A 21041-nucleotide genomic window follows, 5' to 3' on the forward strand; every position below is an offset into this window, starting at 1 on the left:
TCTTTCTTGGGCAGGGCCCGGCACGCAGCCGTAACCCCGCCGACCTTGGCTCCGCCCCGCGCATCGCCCATCATCCTTTTCTATCGGCGCGTCAAAGACCCATTAGCAATAACAGAGGAACCTTATTAGAGGGGACGGTGGGCGGACGTATAGAGGAAAGGGGACTATGGACTAGGAGTAAGGTGGTCACTACGGTGAGTAACCTGGTAATACTCCTACGTCCCGTCCCCTTTCCTCCATACTTATGGGAGATTCCCAAGCACTCCTTACAGGACCTATGGGTGGATGGAAATACCCCTTACTGAAACAGGTTCTTCAGTACAGCCTGACCAAACAGAGCATCAGCTCTTGAGCTCATGTCGAGACAATAATGCTTACAGAAAGCAGATGGGTAGGCCCAAGTAGCTGCCCTAGCAATGGACTCCCAGGGGACATATTTCTGAAAAGCAACCGCGGCTGCCTTACCCTGCACCAGGTGTGCATGAATACCCTTAGGAGGTTTCAGCCCTTGGACGATGAAAGACTCTGTGATGCAGGCTGCGATCCACCTAGAAATAGTTGCCTTAGACGCCTGCCTGCCCTGAGGGTTACCGAAGGTCACAAAAAGTTGAGAAGAACTCCTAAGCTCGGAAGTCCTGTCCAGGTAGAACTTAAGAGCTCTCCGAACATCAAGACAGTGTAGAACCCTCTTAGCCTCAGAGGCAGGGTTCGGAAAAAAGACAGGTAGGGAGATTGACTGATTCAGATGGAATTCGGTCACCACCTTCGGTAGAAAGGCCAGGTTTGTCCAAAGGACTACCTTGTCCTTGTGAAAGACCAAGAAAGGATGCTCCACCGACAATGCCTGGAGCTCACTCACTCTCCTTGCTGACGTAACGGCGACCAAAAAGGACACTTCCCAAGACAAGTACTTGAGGTCCACCGTAGCCATTGGTTCAAAGGGTTTATGGCACAGCGCCGTCAGGACTACATTTAGGTCCCACGGCGGGTGCGGACTACGAACCGGAGGGTAGAGGCGTGTCAACCCTGCAAAATGCCTCTTAACCACTGGGTTACTCAGAGAATAAAAGCACTGGTCTGTAGAAAGATAAGCGGAAACCGCTGAAAGGTAAGTTCTGCATGACAGAACATGAACCCCTGACTCTGCTAGGGAGGACACGAAGGACAGCACCGTGTCAATCGTGGCCACCCTTGGATCCAACTTCTTCTCCAAACACCAATGACAGAACCTGAGCCATTTACTCTTGTACTGAGATCTGGTCGAGGGTTTCCTGGCTGCCTGGATAATGCGCATGTTATCTGTAGACAAATTCAGATGCTCTAAAGACTTGAACTCAGGCACCATGCCGCCAAACTGCACGATTGTGGAGAGGGGTGCCACATCTGCTGTTCCCCTTGGTGAAGAAGATCGGGAGTTACTGGTAACCTGATCGGCGGATACACCAACAGGTGTTGAAGTTCTGAGAACGAAAACCTGGCCGGCCACCACGGAGTTATGAGTAGAAGGGAACAGTTCACCAAGTTCTTCAACTTCCAAATTTCAGGGTGAACTAGATGCAGAGGCGGGAAGGCGTAAGCTCTCATGTTGTGCCATGGAATCTCGAGAGCATCCCCCAGAGAGGAGGCTCCCAGCCCCCCTCTGGAGGCATACTGAGGAAGCTTCTTGTTCACCCCCGTAGCGAAGAGGTCCACCTCCGGTGTACCCCAACGCAAGAAAATCCATGAGAGGACCTCCGCCTTCAATTCCCACTCGTAGCTGACCACTGTTCGCCGGCTGAGGGCATCCACTGTGACATTCAGCTGGCCTGGGATGTGCACTGCAAGCAGCCAGACACCATGAAGCACGGCCCACTCCCAAATATGAATAGACAGGTCCACGAGGGGGGGAGACTTCGTTCCTCCTTGCTTGTTGATGTAATACATTGACACCACATTGTCCGTTCTTATGCAGACCACCTTGTTGACAATGAGCGGTCTGAACGCCCTGAGCGCTAGGAAGATCGCCAGAAGCTCCGGATGATTTATGTGGAAGAGTCTGTCCTGGGGCGACCAGAGGTCCGAGACCTGAAGAAGCTCTAACGACGCCCCCCACCCCAGAAGGGAGGAGTCTGTCGTGATCGTCACTGTGAGGACCGGGTCCTGAAACCTTGCGCCCCCAGTCAGGTTGCTGAGAGATGACCACCAATCCAGGTCCACTCTCATGGAATCCGGAATCATTATCTGCTTGGAATCCGAATCCACTGCCTGACGCCATGAACTCCGAAGAGCCATCTGGGTCCGTCTAATTTTGAGACGAGCAAGAGGAAGAGCCAGTACACACGAGGCCATGAGGCCCAGAAGCCTCTGGAACCACCTGGCTGACATGCTCTCCGACTGCGCAAACATCTGACAAGTGGCTAATAGATCCGCCATTCTGTCCGCGGTCAGATACACTCTGCAGGCGATCGTGTTCCAATGAAAACCCAGGAAAATCATGTCCTGTGAGATCGTCATTGAGGATTTCCGCCAGTTCACCGACAGCCCAAGATGGAACAGGAGCTGAAGGAGAGACTGGAGATTGCCCGCTGCCGCCAGCAGACAAGGGCTACGTAAGAGCGAGTCGTCCAAATATGGATGAACATGTAATGTATACCCTGGAGACGAAGATAGGCCGCAATCACCGACATCTTCGTGAAGATACGCAGCGCCGAGCTGATGCCAAAAGGAAGCACCCGAAACTGGAAGTGCCAATCGCCCATCTGTAAGGAGGAGCATATCTGGCTGGGCGTGATCATCTTGAATTTCTCTTGGGGTAGGAAAAGATTGAACTGGGAAAGGTTTAGGATGGTGCGCAGGCCAGCCTGGTTGGGTTTGGGCACCGTAAACAGTCGGGAGTAGAAGCCCTCCCCTCGCTCCCCAATGGAACGGGTTCCACAGCTCTGAGGTCCAGAAGTTTCTGAACTTCGGCCTTGAGGGAGGGTGAGCCCGACTGCTGAAAATTAGGGTTGAGGGGCGGGATAGGGGGGAAAGGTAAGCGGAAGCCCGCTCGAGCGACTGACAAGACCCATCTGTCTTCTGTGATGGTCTGCCACGCCTCCCAATGAGACGCAATGCGTCCTCCCACCAGGGTCTCGTGCGAGCGCGGAAAACCCTCATTTGGCAGGCTTATCGGTGGCGGTGCCACCTGAACCTGATGAGGTGGCTGAGGAGTGGGAGTAAAAACAGCGTGCACTGTTGTCTACGGCAGTTATTCCCCACAGGAGTATCCACTTTGCGAGATTTGCAGTCGAGGAAGCCCCTAAAACCAGAGGAGGGTCGACTTTGAGACAACTGTCTCTGGGATTTGAAAGGAGCTTTGACCAGAACAGACAATGATTTAGCCGTCTGAGTACTATCCTTGGTCTTGGTGAGCTCTACATCAGTAGTAGAATGAAAAAGCTCCTTACCATCCAATGGAAGGTCCAACACCTTGTCTTGTACTTCCTTAGAAAATTTAGTGGCATGCAGCCACGCCTGCCGTGAGGTAGCAACCCCCAGCATCAGGCCCCGACCCGAGGTGTCTACGTGATGAGCCGCAGCCTCCAGGAGATCCTGGGCCAAGACCCTGGCGTCGGAAAGGTCTCCTTTAAAGTCTTCCAACTTCTCGACCGGGATGTACTCCTCAAACTCTGACAGACCTTCCCACATCCGCATGTTAGCTCCCGCCAATATCAACTCAGCATTTGCCTGCCTGAGCTGCAAGGCTGAGTTGGCAAAGATTTTCCTCCCTAGGGAGTCAGGGAGCTTGTCCTCCTTACCCAAGACCAGAGTAGCCGTCGTGGAAGAGGATGCTGCAGGTCTGGATTGCAACTTAGCCGCAGCCACCACTGTGGAGGAGGGAGGCGGACAAGACGACAGGGCCACCTCTTCCGAAGAATGTAGCCTGTACCTTGCGTCAATCTTCTTATTGGCAAAAAGTCCCGAGTGTGGCTTTTCCCAGACTCTTCGGACCTCGGCCAGAACGTCGTTCTGCGGGAACAGGCGGGTACTGGGTACTCTCCAAGGGAGACAGGGTCAACACCCCAGAAAGCACGCCCTCCTGCGGAGCGGGTGCCTCGGGCAACAGAACATCTAAGAAACTCATCCTGTTCAGTACCCGGTCATCAAAGGCTCTGATAGAGCGGGGAAAGTCCTCGTTGTCCTGATCGCCTTGAGGGTCATCTGACAGGTCAGGATCATGCTGAGCCGTGTCAGGCACTGCCTTGTCCACTGGGGACAATGGAGGCAAAGGCGGAAGAGCCGGGGGAGGCAACACGGGCAAGGGAGGCGCCGGCGGAACCACCGGAGGAACGGGTGGAGCCGGAGGCGTCAGTGGACATATTTCCTTGAAAAGCCGGAGACTGTTTCAGAACCTGAGGAGGCCTCTCATGAGGTGGACAAATCCAGGGACGTAACGGGGAAGAGTGCCACACCGGCCCCTCCACCGACGTTTCCACATAAATCAAAGGTGCAGCCCCCCGCGGGCAACGGCATTGTGTGGAAGAGGCATCCGGGCGTTCCAATCATAAACCGGCCAGAAAGGATGCGCACAAGGGACTTTAGGATCACCCAAGGGACCAAGCCCTACACCAGAGGCCGATGGCGTAGTTGTAGGGGTAGCACCTAAAATGGTCGTGGCGGGAACGGGCGCCATTTTGTCCTCATCTGAGGGGAACTGCGGCACGTGAGGAAGTGAGGCAGGGGTCCCCGTCGATGGATCAGGGGTCTTAATCTTAGCCTTAACATAAGGAACCTCGGCAGAGCCGGTACTATGAGGCCTGGAATGTTTTTGAGACATACCAACCGCCAACTGAGCCTTCGAAGGACGGACCTCGGCACTGCCAGTAAAAGAACAACTTTGCTTCTTTGCCCCCTCAACAGGTCTGGTGTCACCACAAGAGCGGGAACGGTGTGCTTTCACCGAGAAAGCCTTGTCCGGCCTCTCAGAACCATTGGTAGCTTTAGCCTCTGAACGAGGGACCTCAGAGCCAGGCCCGGTAACAGCCTTATCTGCGCAGGCCTCGAACATCCGTTCGGTAACAACAAGCCCACCCAAGGCCTCGGGGCGCACCCCGGACTTGTTTTTGAGGGAAGCCGACAGAGGCCTCAGAGCGAGCTCTGGTACCCCACGATTCAGTAGAACTGGGTCTACAAACAGCCCCCACAGGATGGGCCTCGGAGCGTACTCTGGTATTCACAGGCCCCTTATGGAGACCCTCAGAGAAAACTCGAAAACTCCGGTAGAATTATTAGGCCCAACGGGCACCTCAGGACAAACCCCGGTGACAGAATGATCAACGCCCCTCCCGGACCCAGAGGAACCCGGGAAGGTATTCCCCGGCCGGGGTGCTCTGAAAAGTAAAGAACTTACCGGGCGTTTCTTCTTCTCGTCGATGAACGCCTGAATATGAGAAGGAGGAGTTCGTCGGAACACCTCCTCCCACCGCTCCAACCGACGTTGAAGTGCCCGGACCGAAAGGGAGTCACAGTAAAAACAGGAGTCCCAACGGTGTTCCGGACCCAAACACTCTAAACAAAGAGGATGGGGATCCGCCCTCGCAAAGCAAGGGTGACACGATGAACAATCTGGAAAGTCTAACTTGAAAGACAGACTAGTAAACGAACGCTAGCGAGAGCCACAGAGGAAAAAAGGAAGAAAATCTTCTGAGGATGCAAGTGCGTCCGGACCAAATCGAGCAGAGAAAAGGACTGATGGGCGATGCGCGGGGCGAAGCCAAGGTGGGCGGGGTTACGGCCGCGTGCCGGGCCCCACGCAAGAAAGAAAGGAAGGACACATTTTTGGGAAAATTTGGATGCTTTTTACAAAGTGCTCCCGTCCCATCCCACAGGACAGAGAGATGTCCCATAAATATGGAGGAAAGGGGACGGGACGTAGGAGTAATTCCATTTCAAAGCCTTGATTGGGATTAATGAATTCTCCAGGCCTGGGGCTGGAACTGTCAATCAGAGATTTTGCAGGGACACTGGTTGGAAAGGAGAGATGTAACTTCCTCAGTAACATCCGTCCTCTGGTATTTCACCAAAGTATCCCATTCCCCCTCCTGGTCCTACGGGGTCTTCTAAGGGCCTTGTATTTGGATTATTTTCCTTGGGGCATTCAGGATGGGAGAGTGGGGAGTGTTTGATAAACCCTGAAGCCTATGAGAACTATCCTGTGTGACATCTCTGGTCCTAGAGCGATGATGTCACTTTTTTCTCGTTGTGGTGGTGGTTTGGAGAATGAAATAGGCTGGTTAGCTTGCTAGATCCTTAGCAGGCTCTTCTGTGATCACTAAACTCTGCCCAGACCTTCCTTTGGGAGCCAATGTTGCCTGCACTGGCTTCCTCACCTTTCACCCAACAGCTCAAACCGATTTCCCTCTTGGGTCCAGGGTTCTGGATTCTGCATGGAAATAGGCTGGCCAGCACCCACGTACCTATTTTGCCCTATTCTTGGAATGGTTCTACCCGTTACACATACATCAAGGAAGACACGAGAGGCCTGAAGCACCACAACAAGCAGGGGTTCTTCATGTGTCCAGAAAGCACAGGTGTCATTTCAGGGGCATCACAAATATGCTCTCTCTCCCTCTTACACAATAATATACCGTCCTCCCGTTCCTCATCTACACTAATCCAATTGGTGCCTTCAGCAGTCCATCCCTAAACACAATGCGTTTTCACTTCATTCCAAGTGAAGAGTTTTCCCAAGCGTCCACATAACACAGGTGGAGCAAGGTGTTGCCTAGTACCAACCAATCCCTGGTCTGGGCATGCCCAGAAATGGAGGGGGAGGCTTCTGCTCAGACATCCACTGTACAAGCCCTGCCAAAGGGAAGGGTAGCAGCAGAGGAAGACTTCTTCACAGCTCTTGCAGATTGTACTTGGCAGAGCCCCTGTAGGAATAGCTTCTTATTAGAGAACTCTTGAGCGATCTTTAAGCTGAGGAGTCTCAAGTTTGGGAAGGGTGAATCTTATGGAGCAAGTGCTCTTTGTGGCACAGCTCGATGGCCCCGAGAGGTGGCAGTAGGGAAGGGACATCTCCCATGTCAGTAGTGCTCACAAATCTTAAAACAAAAGCAGAGAAAATGATGTTGAGTCTTGCTCTTATCATTCGGTCAGTCAGTAATGTTCCTGTAAATAGTTACACTGTAGAAATCTACCAGCACTGGGCATTTGCACATGGCCAGAATCTCTAACATCTGACCGGAAGTAAGAGTAGAGATTGGTGTAATGGAGATTACCAATTATTATTCCGGGTAATACTAAGGATTGCACCTGGTTTTGCTGCATCAGCAAAAATGAGGCGCAGTCTGGGGAGTTTCAATGGGGAGATCGATGGGTTGCCATAGCTTCTGCCAGTCCTCTTCTCTGCTGTGAACAGAGTTAGAACATTGCACACTACAAATTACAGAGGTTACTTTTTAATTTATTAAGATTCAACCTTTACAAAAATACTTTTCATTGAAATAATATTACAAATCATATGAACCATATCACATCATTTCAATCTAAAACACAATTCATAATACCATCAAGTTCACATTCTCAACAATTCATATGTAAACATAATTTTTTCAAAGCATGAAATAGGTAAACATAATAGATGAGAAAGATTAAACAAAACACAAAAATACTTAAAAAAAAAGATTACGCTAAAGTTAATTCACTATCAGTGAGGCTCAGACAATGTCAGTAACCCACCACGGTCAAGGCCACGGAGGAAGGATTAGCACCCAATAACCTCTGCTATAGATTTTCCAATTCAATAAAATTTAGATCATGAACCTGTTTACTAAAATACAATCTCTGATAAACGATTAGCCCTGGACATTGAACAATAAGGTGCTTCATAGTTTTTCCAGTATTAATGTTGCCATACAATCTACAAAAGGCTTGCTCCTCCGTGATCAATTTCCTATGTGCTGAAATCTGCCTATTAGGTAAAATGTCCAATCTCATAAAAGTCATACACAAGCAACTGCATGGAGATAAGGTGCCAACAGCCCCAATTTCGTATGCTTCAATCTCAAGAGATCCAGTGATGCATGTAAATGATTAAGCATATTTAAGCAATTCTTATAAAGACTCCATTTTAACATTGAGGGATTTTGCGCAACATCCTGAGTAGACAATTCTAATTCTGGTAACACTCCACGACAATTTTACACAAAAGATTAATAGATCTTTCCCTATTAGAGTGGCAGATAACAGCTAAGTCCACAAATACACTGTTATTAGGGGCACAAGAATGTTATAGTATAGCAATAAATAGTGCCACTTTGCCCTGGTTAATAAAGATTGCAAACCTAATTCATATCTTATAGCAGCCAAGGCAGTAGAATGGGCAACCATTACACCTCTTGCCATATGCATGCCTCCAGATATTCGAGGAACTGAAGTACCCAAAATTAATGTCAACTCCACACAATAATTTGGGTATTACCTTACCCTCATAATATTTTATCAGGGGACGACTTGTAAATGTGTCATATTTGTAGTTTATCTTGGCCATTTAACTCGCTAGTGCATCGGCCCTATGTTTCAACATTTCCTTTATAAATGTCTTACTTGGCTTACTGACAATATTAAACCCCAAATATTTACTTTCTCTAGTTTTGTCCCATTTAATATCCAATTGAATTTTGAAATTTTATTAGATTTAGTCAATTAGTGAATTTTTGTTTTAATAGGATTTATCTTTAAAAAATGAATGTCAGCATAGTCTGCAAAAACATTTAATATCTTCTGCAGCATGATAGGCGTACAATCTAACAATAAAAAAACATTGGCGTAGGCCAAACATGTACATTTAAGATCTGCCATTTTCGGGGATGAAAGGATTCCTTCTCTAAATACTCATCTAGGTCCGAGATATATGCATTAAAAAGGACAGCGGAAACAAAATGTATGCATGTCTTTTTTTTATTTTCATCTTTCTATTAAAGAAGTATAAGCAACAACAAGGCAAGGTAAAACAGAAGCATGACACCAGAAGTAAGACAGTGAAATGGCATGCTAGAATCAAACAGTCAATTTTATATCCTTGCCCACCCTTCCCAACAAAACCCTCCTACCGGCAGTGAAAATATAGAAAATAGGGATAAGAAAGTGTATAGTTTGATCATAAAAAAGGCAGTATTCTTGAGCAGGTCTATGAACATGGCATATACGTGGTGGGAAGTATAGTGTGCAACCCATCTGACAAAGTGGCCAAATCGGTATATTTTGTAACACATTATAAAAATGGACCAGTCAGATCCCAGAATTTCCTGGCTTGAGGAGGTGTGTCCATTCTAGTGAGAAAAGTCTACATAAAAAGGTGAACCACAGGTTTACCGTCGGTGAGTTCTTGGATTTCCAATGTAGTACAATGCATCTTCTAGCTGTAAAAAGCATAATGTACAGCTTTCTGGACATTGCATCGTCATGCCAATCCTCAACCCCAGACCCAAACAACATGGAAAGAGGGGACATCAGGACCATGGAGCTGCGTATGTGTGAGATCTGCTTGTGAATTTTGACCCAAAAGGCACCTATCCTAGGACATTATCAGAACATGTGACACATTGTGCAAGGAAGACCACGCTTCCTTCCAACAGGCGGCTGATTGTGGCAGTTTTATGCTATGCAGGTATGTGGGCATAAAGTAGACGTGCTAAATGATTTTATATTGTATCTCCCGGTTGCATACATTGAGAGACACCTCTTTCATGTCTGAGAAAAAATGATATAGGTCACCAACGTCAAAAACTGTATTAAAATCTTCAGCCCAGTATTCAGCAATCACGTGTTTCTGTTGCGATTATTCGGAACGCACAGCCCGCAGAACATTTTTATTCTTGGGCAACTCGCGGGATAATGGCCTAGTTCGGTCTGGCAGGTCGAAGGCTGCCTGTTATGTGAGTTGGCGGTGGTACGAGCATGGATTGCGGATTGTAAAGCTGTATATTGAAGCCACTCCGAGTCTGAGAGACCTTGTTTCGTATCATTAAACCCAAGGGGAATGGAGTAGTCAAAGAAATCCATAACACTTATGTATTGCCATTCCATAGCTTGTCTGGCATGTAGTGTGTCGTCTAGGGCATAGGACAGTAGTACTCTAATACTAATCCAAGCTGGGGCAGGGCGTACGCCAACGCCCGAGCTTGTGCGCTTTGTGCCGCTGAGTAAGAGTAGGTCCTAAAGTGGTTGCATTCGAAGGGCGCTAGGCAGCTTAGACATTGGGATGGCAAGGGCCTCATGCGGAGTGAATAGCTGTAACGCAAGCAGGTCCAAGGAGCGCCAGCTCGATGAGTCCTCTGTGTTAAGCCAGCATTTAGCCAAACACACCTGTGCAGCCAAATTATAAAGTTTCCACGAAGGAAGCCTCCAAACGATTTGGTCGGATGTAAAACTGATCTACCGATGCAGGCTTTTTTACACCACCATATACATTTTGTTTGCTGCCTTTTGAATTTGTTGAACTTTGCGGCAGTCGGGATCATGGAGGCTAAATATGTTAACTTGGGCATGGAGATCATTTTGACACGTTTATTCTGCCCGTAAGTGAAAGTGGCAAGGAATTGAATTCCATCTGGTCATATCACGTTTGGTTTTAGGGAGGACCAGGAGGTAGTTCAACACTATGACATCGGCTACGTTGGGGCTGAGAATATCAAGATATTTAATATGCTTACTTTGGAGTCAGAATGGAGCAACTCTACCAGGATCGCAGGGAATGTCTGGGCGTAGGGGCAAGACCTCTGACTTCTCCCAGTTGACACTGTATCCAGCTATTGGCCCATATTCCTGCAAGAGTAATTGAATGTGGTGGAGAGAAGTGCAACAACTGCTAATGGACAAGAGAAGGTTGTTGGCATAGAGCGAGACCTGATGTTGTTCAGACCCCCCTCTGTATGCCCGACCAGTCAGTATCTCCTTGTAGTTTGTGGGCCAGTGGTTCAATCGCCAAGGCATATCATAACAGTGACAGGGGTCAGCCCTGCATGGTACCCATGTAAAGGAGAAGGTAGCGGATGTGCAGCCATTTGTGATTACAGCAGTGCAGGGATTATCATACAGTAATTTAATGAATTGAAGAAATGGTCCCTCAAAGTCAAATTTTTCAAGCACTGCAAACATGTAGTCCCACCTCACTTTTTCTAAAGCCTTTTCAGCGTCGAGTGATAGGACTAAATCGTTGGCGCTGACTGACCTGAAAATTATATGAATAAGCCAACGCACATTGTCAGAGGAATGTCGATGCAGGATAAACCCTGTCTGGTTTTGGTATATAAGCCGAGGCAAGAGCCTCTCTATAGGTCTGGACAGACATTTTGCGAGGGTTTTAGGAGATTCCCTCTCTCAATGGATTCAGCGAACACGTTATCCAATGTCGGCGCCAAGATATCACTTAGCAATTTATACAGGTCTAAGGGTATGCCATCAGGGCCAGGAGCCAGGCAGTTGATTGCTTTGGTTATTTCATCCTCCTCAATGGGAGCGTTTCGAGTCTATAGATCAGCAGGTTGGATTGCATTTACTGCAAAAGTGTGGACCCAGGCAATATTCCTGTTCAAGGGAGTCGCATACAGCATTTTGTAAAATTCTGCTAAGGGGTAGTTGATAGGGCTATCCCTCACCAGTACGGAACCGTGTTCGTCCCTGATGGAATCTATTATTTGACTGCTCTGTTTGCTCTTCAATGCAAGCGCCTTCATATTTGTGGGCCTATCGCCATTGCTATGGACCTTCTGGGACCACCTGGTGAAAGATTTCTGTGCACGTTCCATAGTAATGTGTGTGATTTCTGAACAGAGTTTCATCCTTCTGAGCCTACTCCTTCGGCTGTGGGTTACTTTGTGGGTCTGCTCGGTGGTACACAGATCAACCATTCATTGTGCCTCGTGGAAAGCCCAGGACTTCTGCTTGTAGGCCCACCGTGAGAGGCATTGTTCACATAGAAACGCTTGTATGCATCCCAGCACCTATGCCCGCCAAAGTCCCACATGAGTTTGTCCTGCCAAAAGTGCGTGGTATCCTGCTTGACATGTTCTACAATATCTGTGTTTGTACGAACCATCAAGTTCAAGCACCAAGCGGGAGCACGTGGGTCCTCAACTGGGAGAGTGTCAAAACTACAGGAGCATGGTCTAAAAAAAAAGTATCGAGAGGATGTCACACTTGTCAACCAAGTACAAATTGCTAGATGTGAGAAGTCAGTAGCCATGTTTCGAATAGCTATGCTGACGGTTTGAATAGAACGTAAAGTCCCGCACGTTTGTATGGCGCATCAATTGGTCGGTGCTCAGACATCAAGGTGCGCAGGGTCAAGCATTTTTTTAGGGGTGTGGTGTTGTGTGGGTCCCACCCTGCCTATCCAGAACAGGGTCGTGGGTTTAATGAAGACCCCACCCCACCAGTGCCAATCGACAGAAAAATGGGGTGCAGCTTGCAAAGGTATGCATAAAGAAGCCTGGGGAGTCAGAAGTGGGGGCATAGATATAAATTACAGTAACCTGTTAGTGTTAGATACTTCCATGTAGCAGGACATAGTGCCCTCCTTGTCAGTGAGGGTGTTCAGAAATATAAAGGCTATGCGCTTATGGACACCCCACGCTTACGATGGTAGGGGGAATGCATTGCCACCCGACCCCATCCCCTAGCAAGTTTGGCCGATTCGGCAGCATCCAAATGTATCGCCTGAAGTAGGACGGCATCCCCTTGTAGATCTATAACATAATTTAGCAACCTGCGCCTTTCAATGGGATGCCCCAGTCCCTGGACATTAAAAGAAATAAACATGAGCAATGTCATGGGGCGAAATAGGGGGAGCCGTGGGCAAATAGGGAAGTGAGCAATACCATCATCAAGATGTTCCCCATCATTTGGTTGCCACACGCGAGACCACAACGCTGCATATAAAGAACCAAACCCATCGTTAAATCTAGTATATGCATGAAAACCCCTCAAGCAGGTTGGTAAAGGTCAATATTGCACTGCACATACCACCCCATCAAAACAAAACAACAAATCCAAAAACAGAAACATTGGGGACCTATAGTAGAGCCCCAATTCAAAGGTACAGTATCCCATGCAGGACGCACCAGAGAGGAACTAGCCAGTCCTATCAGATGGGTGCTGCATCAAAACCTACCCCAACGTGGGGAGGCTGTTAACCGGCTTAGAACAAAAGAACGGCACACAACATAACGCATATAGGGGGTTTAAGATGTGTAGCATTTGTAGTGTAATGATCACAGCTGTGACATACAGAGGTATGTGCTTGCTCTGCACCAGGAGTCGAGCCGTCAATGGTCAACTATCACAAGAAAGCATGATCCTGGAAGACAGGCAGGATATATTGTAGGTTAATAGATGTCCTGCGGAGCATTTGTTGCTTCGAATATTAGGCCCTCGAGGACTCCTGACAAAAGAGAACACCCACAAGGGGAGTCCAACCAGGGTAGCCTGAGCATGTGCAAATGTGTATGGGTGCAGAGCAAGGTGAAGAGGGGGTATCTATTCCAGAGGTAACCACATGAATGTATTGACCCTCAACAATGAGACATGCATATGGCAAGGCGATGTGTCGTGAGACACCCCATCTGCACACATATAAGGCCTCAGACCACTAGTCTGCTGGGGTAGCGGGTGTTTTATGCCAGCGTGAAGTTCCTCATGGCAAGCGGCAAAACACCAAAGTGTTCCTCATCTTTTCAGACATTTATCTCGTTCACAGTCAGGGCCTACAAGACCTCTGGAGGATCTCAACCCCCTGTTACGGCCGGGTATGTTATGTTGCGGTAGTCCATCCCGCAGGGTACCAGCGTTCTTCGCATGCAACGTCAGCATGTAGTCAGTGGCCACCAGATCGTAATGGTGCAGGAATCACCAGGCCTCACAGGGAGAATCAAAGAAGTGCCACTGCTGGACGTGCTGCAGGCACCAGGTAGCTGGGAACTTGAGGTAATACCTGAGATTGGTGCCTTTGAGCGTTTCAACAATAGGGTTGAAATATCTCGTGCAGTAGGAGACTACCCAATGGTGATACGCCTTGAGTATAGCATATAGCCAGCTTGTGTTGGAAGTTGAGCGGTCGTACAATAATGATGTGCAGGTGTTTGGTTGCAGCAGGTTTTGGAATTGTAGCTCTGTGTGCTCGTTCTATAGTGAAGCTTTGGGGATCCGCCAGTTTTTAGTTGGTCGTGAAAGATGCAGTATAAAAAGCCTTCCATGTCCGATCCCTTAGCGTTTTCAGGACTCCCTACCAGCCGAAGATTATTGCTTCTGGACTGATTTTCTTGATCCTTAGCCCTGGCCCCCAGGCGTTGCACTTCTTTGAACATAGTGTTGAGACTTTATGATTTTCCTCAAGGGCGCATATGCGCTGTTCAGTTTCCTTGGTGTATTCCGCCTATGTATTGAGGCGGCTATTAATGTCTTTAATATCCCTCATAATGTCCTGCACACTTCCGTTAGTTTCCTACCTACGCTGTCCAATATTTTTCATCTCTGTGAGGATCGTCTGTAACTGCGACGGGACTTCCATCTTTGCAGCCCTTTTTGATTCTCTACGTGTCTTGGGCCGGAATTCTCTCTCACTGGCATGGTCTACCACTGTCTTTGAAGTGTCCATGAGCATATCCTATGAACCTAATGCTCTGACGATGGTAACTGGTGTGATCACAGATCATGGAAAAGGTAACTCCTGTGGGTGGCTGTAGCCAAAAGGGTGGCAGGAACAACGTGCAGCGCTGTAGAGAAACAGCGGGAGAGCGCAATAATTGGGCATTACCAGACTTGCATCATGTAGGCCTGAGATTGGAAGTTGACCACCACATATTCCAGGTACATTAGCGGACCACAAAGCACCCATAGAGTGTGCCGGAAACAGGTGGGTGGCGGGATACACCCGTGCATAATCAGGAGCCTTTATCCTATCACAAGGTGCATAATCATCCCACGAGCTCTAGGGATCCAGGAAGACCCTGCATTGAGCCGAAACGGTGTTGCCCAGTACAGGAGCAGGGCAAAAGTTGTCTGTCCAAAGAAGAGCATGGAGATCCAAGAACGGTGTAAAAGCACAGAAGTGCCTGCTGGCCCTCAGCACATAACAAGAGTACTTCTCCTCATCCGCAGATGTAGATGTAAAGGCAGGCAGGCACCCAGGCCCGACATCAAAGCATCCAAGCTAGAGCAGTGCAGGGCCTCGCTGTGGAGCGCAGGCACGTAGCTGTAGGCAATGGCGGGCCCGCTGCTTACCGGACCAAGACTGTCTGACGGGTCCTGCCTCTCTGCGACTGTATTCTAGCTCACAGGCAATGTTTTCCTGCAGCCTGGCTGACTTCAGTAGAGGTTTGTGATGCAGGGCTTCGCACCGTCTCAGCAAACCCCATTAGGGGCATCAGCCAGAGCACACTTTGGCGGGGCGGCCTCCCGCACCTGCAGTCAGGGTGCTGGTGGTGACAGTTTCCCTCATCATTGTCGGAGTGTCCGGCATCAAATCACTCCTCAATTTGAGAGATTGCTGCACTTGGCAATCCGCAGCATGGGCCCCCGGTCTGAGGCAATCACTGCCGCAGCGCAACAGGTGTCAAAGGAGTGGGCCTGCTCACCCAAGACAGAGCTCCATCAAGCTGCGGCTATCTTGCTCAGGCTGGAGAGCGCCCTTGTGCATCCATGTCTTAATCCTGTTTTAGAATATATTTTCCTGGACAAAATACCCTCTGCATCAAGTAGGACCTGCATATTCGTATTTGCTTGTGGAACATTAAAATGAACTTGAGTAAACCATTGTGGGTCCCAACAGATTACGTCCAACCAAATGAATGCGGAAGATGATTCGATAGATGCCGCATCAAGTGACTTCTATTTCTTCCCCTGCCAGCTTCAACAGGAAGCCACATGGGGAAGTTTCTACAAGCTTTATAAATCCCATCTGAAAAGTCTTTGGTCTGCCCACACTCTCAGCCGAACATGACAGCTGAGATAGCAATATTGCTGTCCACATCTAGAACAGCGATTGGTCTATAATTTTTGGGATCTGATCTCAACCCTCTCTTATGGATCGTCACAACAAATGAAGTTTCCCAGGACACAGGACAAAAAAAAGCCGCTCATCAGAATTCCATTAAAGTACATATACACGACTGCATCTCAGCCGTCAGGACTAGCTTTAAACCAAACATTTGCTAACTTACTCGGGCCGCCGCCCGAGAGGTACACGTCTTTATGATAAGATCATGTACCTCTTGTCTGGTAATCACTAGGAACCAGGTGTTTATGGAATCTGTAACCAAAAACTATCCCGAATAACCAAATCATTAGTCATGTTGGCATACTTAGATGTAAAATCATCCACTAATAAGTTCTCCGAAATGGGATTTAATTGATTACAAACTTACAAGCCTTCCATAGAATGTATAACAGACCAGAAATGAGTACCATTTTGGGATTTTGAAACCTCCAACATATGTTCACCAACTGTTTGCCACAACCCAGTCCTATGGTTTTTAATCAAAACTAGGCTCTTTCACTAGTCCACACTACACCCCCAGGGTCTCCCCTTTGATACCTGTGTTCATGAAGGTATTAGTTGTATCCAGTTCTCCTGTAACCTCTGAACCGTAGAGCCCCCCCTTTCTCTGTAACTTTGCACGTTTAACTGCTACCTCCCTGGTATTAGGTTCAATGTAACCACGAACCACAGACAGGCTGTCTCTTGTAACAAAGTAAGCCTTGCTTGTAACAGCGCCACGATGCCTGAGGGCTGCTTTGTGCGCTTTATAAATGTAAAAAATAAATAAATAAATCCAGTTCTTATCAACTTGTTTAATCTTTCTAATTCTCATCCTGCTCTTAGCCTGATATAACACCTCAAATGTCTTATTGCCTCATTAATTTATTTCTCTCATGTACTAAATTATCAAACACATGTGCTTGGCGTTTATGGATTTACAGTTTACATTGGGAGTCACAGCATTCATGTGTTGACTGGCATTGGTCAAGTCCTAAAAATTTAAGTGGGGGGGCTCATCAACAAATGCAATGGAATGTGACGGTGTCAGTAATTAGCATGTCGAGGTGCAATAGGCAAATATCAAATTGGCTTTGCATAACCACCCAAATTGCACAGGACGAATGGCATTTGCCTTTCATAAAATGAAAACACTCACAAAACTAAAAGAGGATATTTTCTTCTAATAGTGTTTTTGAAATCATTAAAAGGTGTGCATTTTTTTAAACTCCAAGAACCAATACAAATGTTTACCCTGGGACTTTCAGTACCGAAATGGGACATTTGACCTTTAGTTGTTTGTTATTTTTCGTCAGGTTATATAGTGCAGTGGTGAAGTGTCTGGCTTACAAACCTGAGACTGTGGTTTGATCCCCCGTGGTCGGCTTTAATGCATAGAGGATATTCAATGTTTCTCATTTTAGCTGGGGGGGACTGTGTCCACCCTCTGAAAAAGTGGGTGAACTCCGTCTCACTCCCCCCTCCACCCCCCTGTACCCTCGACTTGAGCCCTGCGGCCCTAATTCATTGGGAGATCCTGTACGCATTCGGTGGCACCTCATTAAACGTCTGCGAGGGCGCAACCCGGGATCAGTTGGGATAGTCTGATAATAAGCATGAAAGAGGTAGAATATATGGACTTCACTATGACGATTAAAAAATGTATACCATTCATTTCCAGTTGCTAAAGATGATCATAGCGATGCTGCCTGTTTCGTCTGCGTTCTTTTAAGCCACGGTGATGATTATAGCGTTTATGGGACGGACGGAACAATGACAATAGACGAACTGACTGCACCTTTTCAAGGAGACAAATGCCAAAGTCTTATCGGAAAACCAAAGCTTTTCTTCATCCAGGTAAGGATTTTTTCAGTCTGAATGTTGCTTTTTTGGAGGGATGTGATTGAGCAACTGATCTGACAATGCAGCATTGAAAAATATCATTTGTACCTGTAGTCCAGGATTTACTCATTTTAAGGCCAAATACCATAACAGAGCCAACACAGTACTTCATTTAGTACAGTTTTAAATAATAAATGAATGGGAGACAAAGTGATCGTGGGGACTGGGGCGAAGGGGGAAGGCCAAAGAAATGAAGCGCAGAAGAAAAAATAATTCTCCAGCATTGCGTCATCCATAGGTGTTCAGATGGGAGACCCAAAAATAACTTTTGAATCGTCAAACAACTGAATAACCCAAATGGAATGTCAATGCAACAGTTCACATTCCTTTACCACAAGCAACCCACAGCCCCACTTATCCCAACTTCGTCCACGCTTATACTATGCACTTTTGCCCTATCCCTTTTTAATTTTAGCAGTTAGGTGGTGCTTAAGCTGCAGCTATTAACCAAACCTATAGCATTATAGTGCCTATAGTAGGCAGATGGGAAGTGAGGAGGGATTGTGGATGTTGTTTGGTTATTTACCCACCAGTTGACTGCCCATGGTAATCCCTACGGCCATACCCAGCCCAAAGCACATCCTCCTGGGATCTTTTTGAGCTGGTTCTATCATGCGTTAACATTAAACGTTTTGTTATATTTGGCCCGTTGGTATTATTTCAAAGCAGTTTCTGAGAGTTAACAGTTTAATTTTAGCTGAAAATGAGGTCCAGGTATAATACAAATGTTTTAAAGAAGTGTGCCTTCAACCACTGATATAAAATCAATGTGTGTGTCCTGGTATTTGTTAGTTGCACTGAAGTTCTGTAAAAACAAGCATTGACAAATCCAACAGTTTTGGCTTGTGTACAAATATTAGATATGCATTTGCCAGTCACATATTTCATATGGCCAGTTACTTGTACCATTTTCCAGCTGCTGCATTATTATGGCAAGATGGTACCATTATGGACTATCCAATGTACAAAACCTAAAATGTTTGGCTTTGCCAATGCTTATACCTTTGTGCGTATGGCTTAGGGGAACTCCAACCCGTGCCTATCTTCCACTCCAGCTCATTCCCCATCATTTCCAAGAGTGATCCTCACCAGCCAACAAGACCTTCACCCACTCGACCTTAACATTTTTTCACTATGTATTTTTAAAGTCCCGATTATTATACCTTTATTTTCATAGTACACCTCCAGGAGATAGCTTTGAGTCATTATTTCACCACACAAAAAAGGCTGGGGGCAGCACACTCGACCATCCTGGAGCACTTGCCATGTCCCGTAACAGCTTTTCCCTCTGGGTAGGGATGGTGACCCTGCCGTGGCTCCCTGGGACTGTCGCTGGACTTGTGGATGGTGGACCCACATTGTAGACAGGCACCCAAGGGTGGGGGAAGCACCCCCGGTCATCCTAGAGCTCTGGCTGGGCTACATTACAGGTTTTCCCTCTGGGGAGGAATGGGGACCCTGCCGGGGCTCCCTGGGACCACGGCTGGATTTGTGGACGGTCAACCCACATGGAAGCCAGGCACCCAAGGCCAGGGGCAGCACCCCCGGCTGTCCTGGACCTCTGGCTGGGTTGCGTTAGAGCTTTTCCCTATGGGAAAGGATGGGGACCCTGACGGGGCTCCCTGGGACCGCCGCTGGACTTGGGGACAGCTGACTAACATGGGAGACAGGCGCCCAAGGTCACTGGAAGCACCCCCAGCTGTCCTGGAGCTCTGGCTGTGCCACGTTACAGTTTTTCCGTCAAGGGAAGGACGGGGACCCTGCCGGGGCTCTCTGTGACCGCCGCTGAGCTTGCGGACGGTGGACCCACATGGAAGACAGGCGCCCATGGCTGGCGGCATCACCCCCGACAACCCTGGAGCGTGGGCTGCGCTGTGTTACAGCTTTTCCCTCCCGGTAGGGATGGGGGCACTGCCGGGGTTCCCTGGGTCGCCACTGGACTTGTGGGTGATCGACCCACATTGGAGACAGGCACCCATGGCCGGGAACATCACACCCAACCGTCCTGGAGCTTTGGCTTTGCTGCGTCCCTCCAGTGAGGGATGGGGACCCTGCAAATGCTTCCTGGGAGCGCTGCTGACTTGGGGTCATTGACCCACATGCGAGACAGGCACCCATGGCCAGGGACATCACCCCCCGACCATCCTGGAGCTCTGGCTGCTCTGCTTTAGAGCATTTCCCTCCGGGTAGGGATAGGAAACCTGGCGGGGCTCTCTGGGACTGCCGCTGGACTTGGGGACGATCAACTCACATGGGAGACGGGGCACCCATGGCCGGGAACATCACCCCCGACCGTCCTGGAGCTCTGGCTACGCTACTTTAGAGCCTATCCGTCCAGTGAGGCATGGGAACCGGCGGTCATGACCCTTGCCCCTGGCCCTCACTGGCAAGTCAGCCTTCCAGTTAGGGCCAGGTCAAAGGCCTTAAAACCTCATCCAAGACTCTCTTGGAGTCAGTCCTGGCGCCTTTGGCGCCAGGCTCATAACCATCAGGGAGACCAACATTAGAATGAGACTATTTAACTTGGGAGGGGTTCAGCCAACATGGAGGCACACACATAGCTCAGCTACAAGGAACTGAGCTATGCGGTCTAGTCTTTTGGGTGTGGCAGGCCTGGGACTACTTTACCTGGACTACTTTGGGTGTGGCAGGCCTGGGACTATTTTACCTGGACTACTTTACCCGAGACTATTTAAACCACACCCAAACAGCAGAACATGCATTGCGTTATTCTGCTGTGGGCAGCGCAACACTCACCGTGTCCAGTTCTTTGATGCCAGTTTATCTGAAACCAAGGACCTGCAGAGAGAGAAAGAACACTACGAAATTTACCTGGAACAGTATCCTGTCTTCAATCCATCGCCGACTTCAGTTCCACTCACCTGAAGGTACAAACTCCATCATCCAGCACCGCATGCATCCAGGAATACCATAACCTAGAAAGAGGAGAAAGAAAGACAGCATTAGTAAGCGTTTACTCAAGTTTCCTCCCAAATGAAGAAAGCCACACAATTCCTACCTGGGTAGTCATCTCCTGGTCAGTATCATTGCTGGAACATTACGGCGCTCGGCGAGGAACATCGCAACCTGCAAGGAGAGAAAAGACACAGGTTAGCAATATAAAAGGCGAAACAGCGCCGTG

At 48.3% G+C, this 21041-nt stretch overlaps 1 protein-coding gene across 1 annotated transcript in view; it reads left to right on the top strand.

Moving 5' to 3' along the window:
• LOC138473239 (caspase-3-like) overlaps positions 1 to 21041 on the top strand; it is a 403122-nt gene that overhangs the window by 335891 nt on the left and 46190 nt on the right. The window contains exon 5 of the mRNA XM_069611851.1: positions 17679 to 17854. Coding sequence (XP_069467952.1) covers positions 17679 to 17854 — 176 coding nt within the window. The remainder of the gene's footprint in view (positions 1 to 17678; positions 17855 to 21041) is intronic.

Source organism: Ambystoma mexicanum, chromosome 8 (assembly GCF_040938575.1).
Source record: "Ambystoma mexicanum isolate Mex_15411 chromosome 8, UKY_AmexF1_1, whole genome shotgun sequence".
Classification (NCBI taxonomy): Eukaryota; Metazoa; Chordata; class Amphibia; order Caudata; family Ambystomatidae; genus Ambystoma; species Ambystoma mexicanum.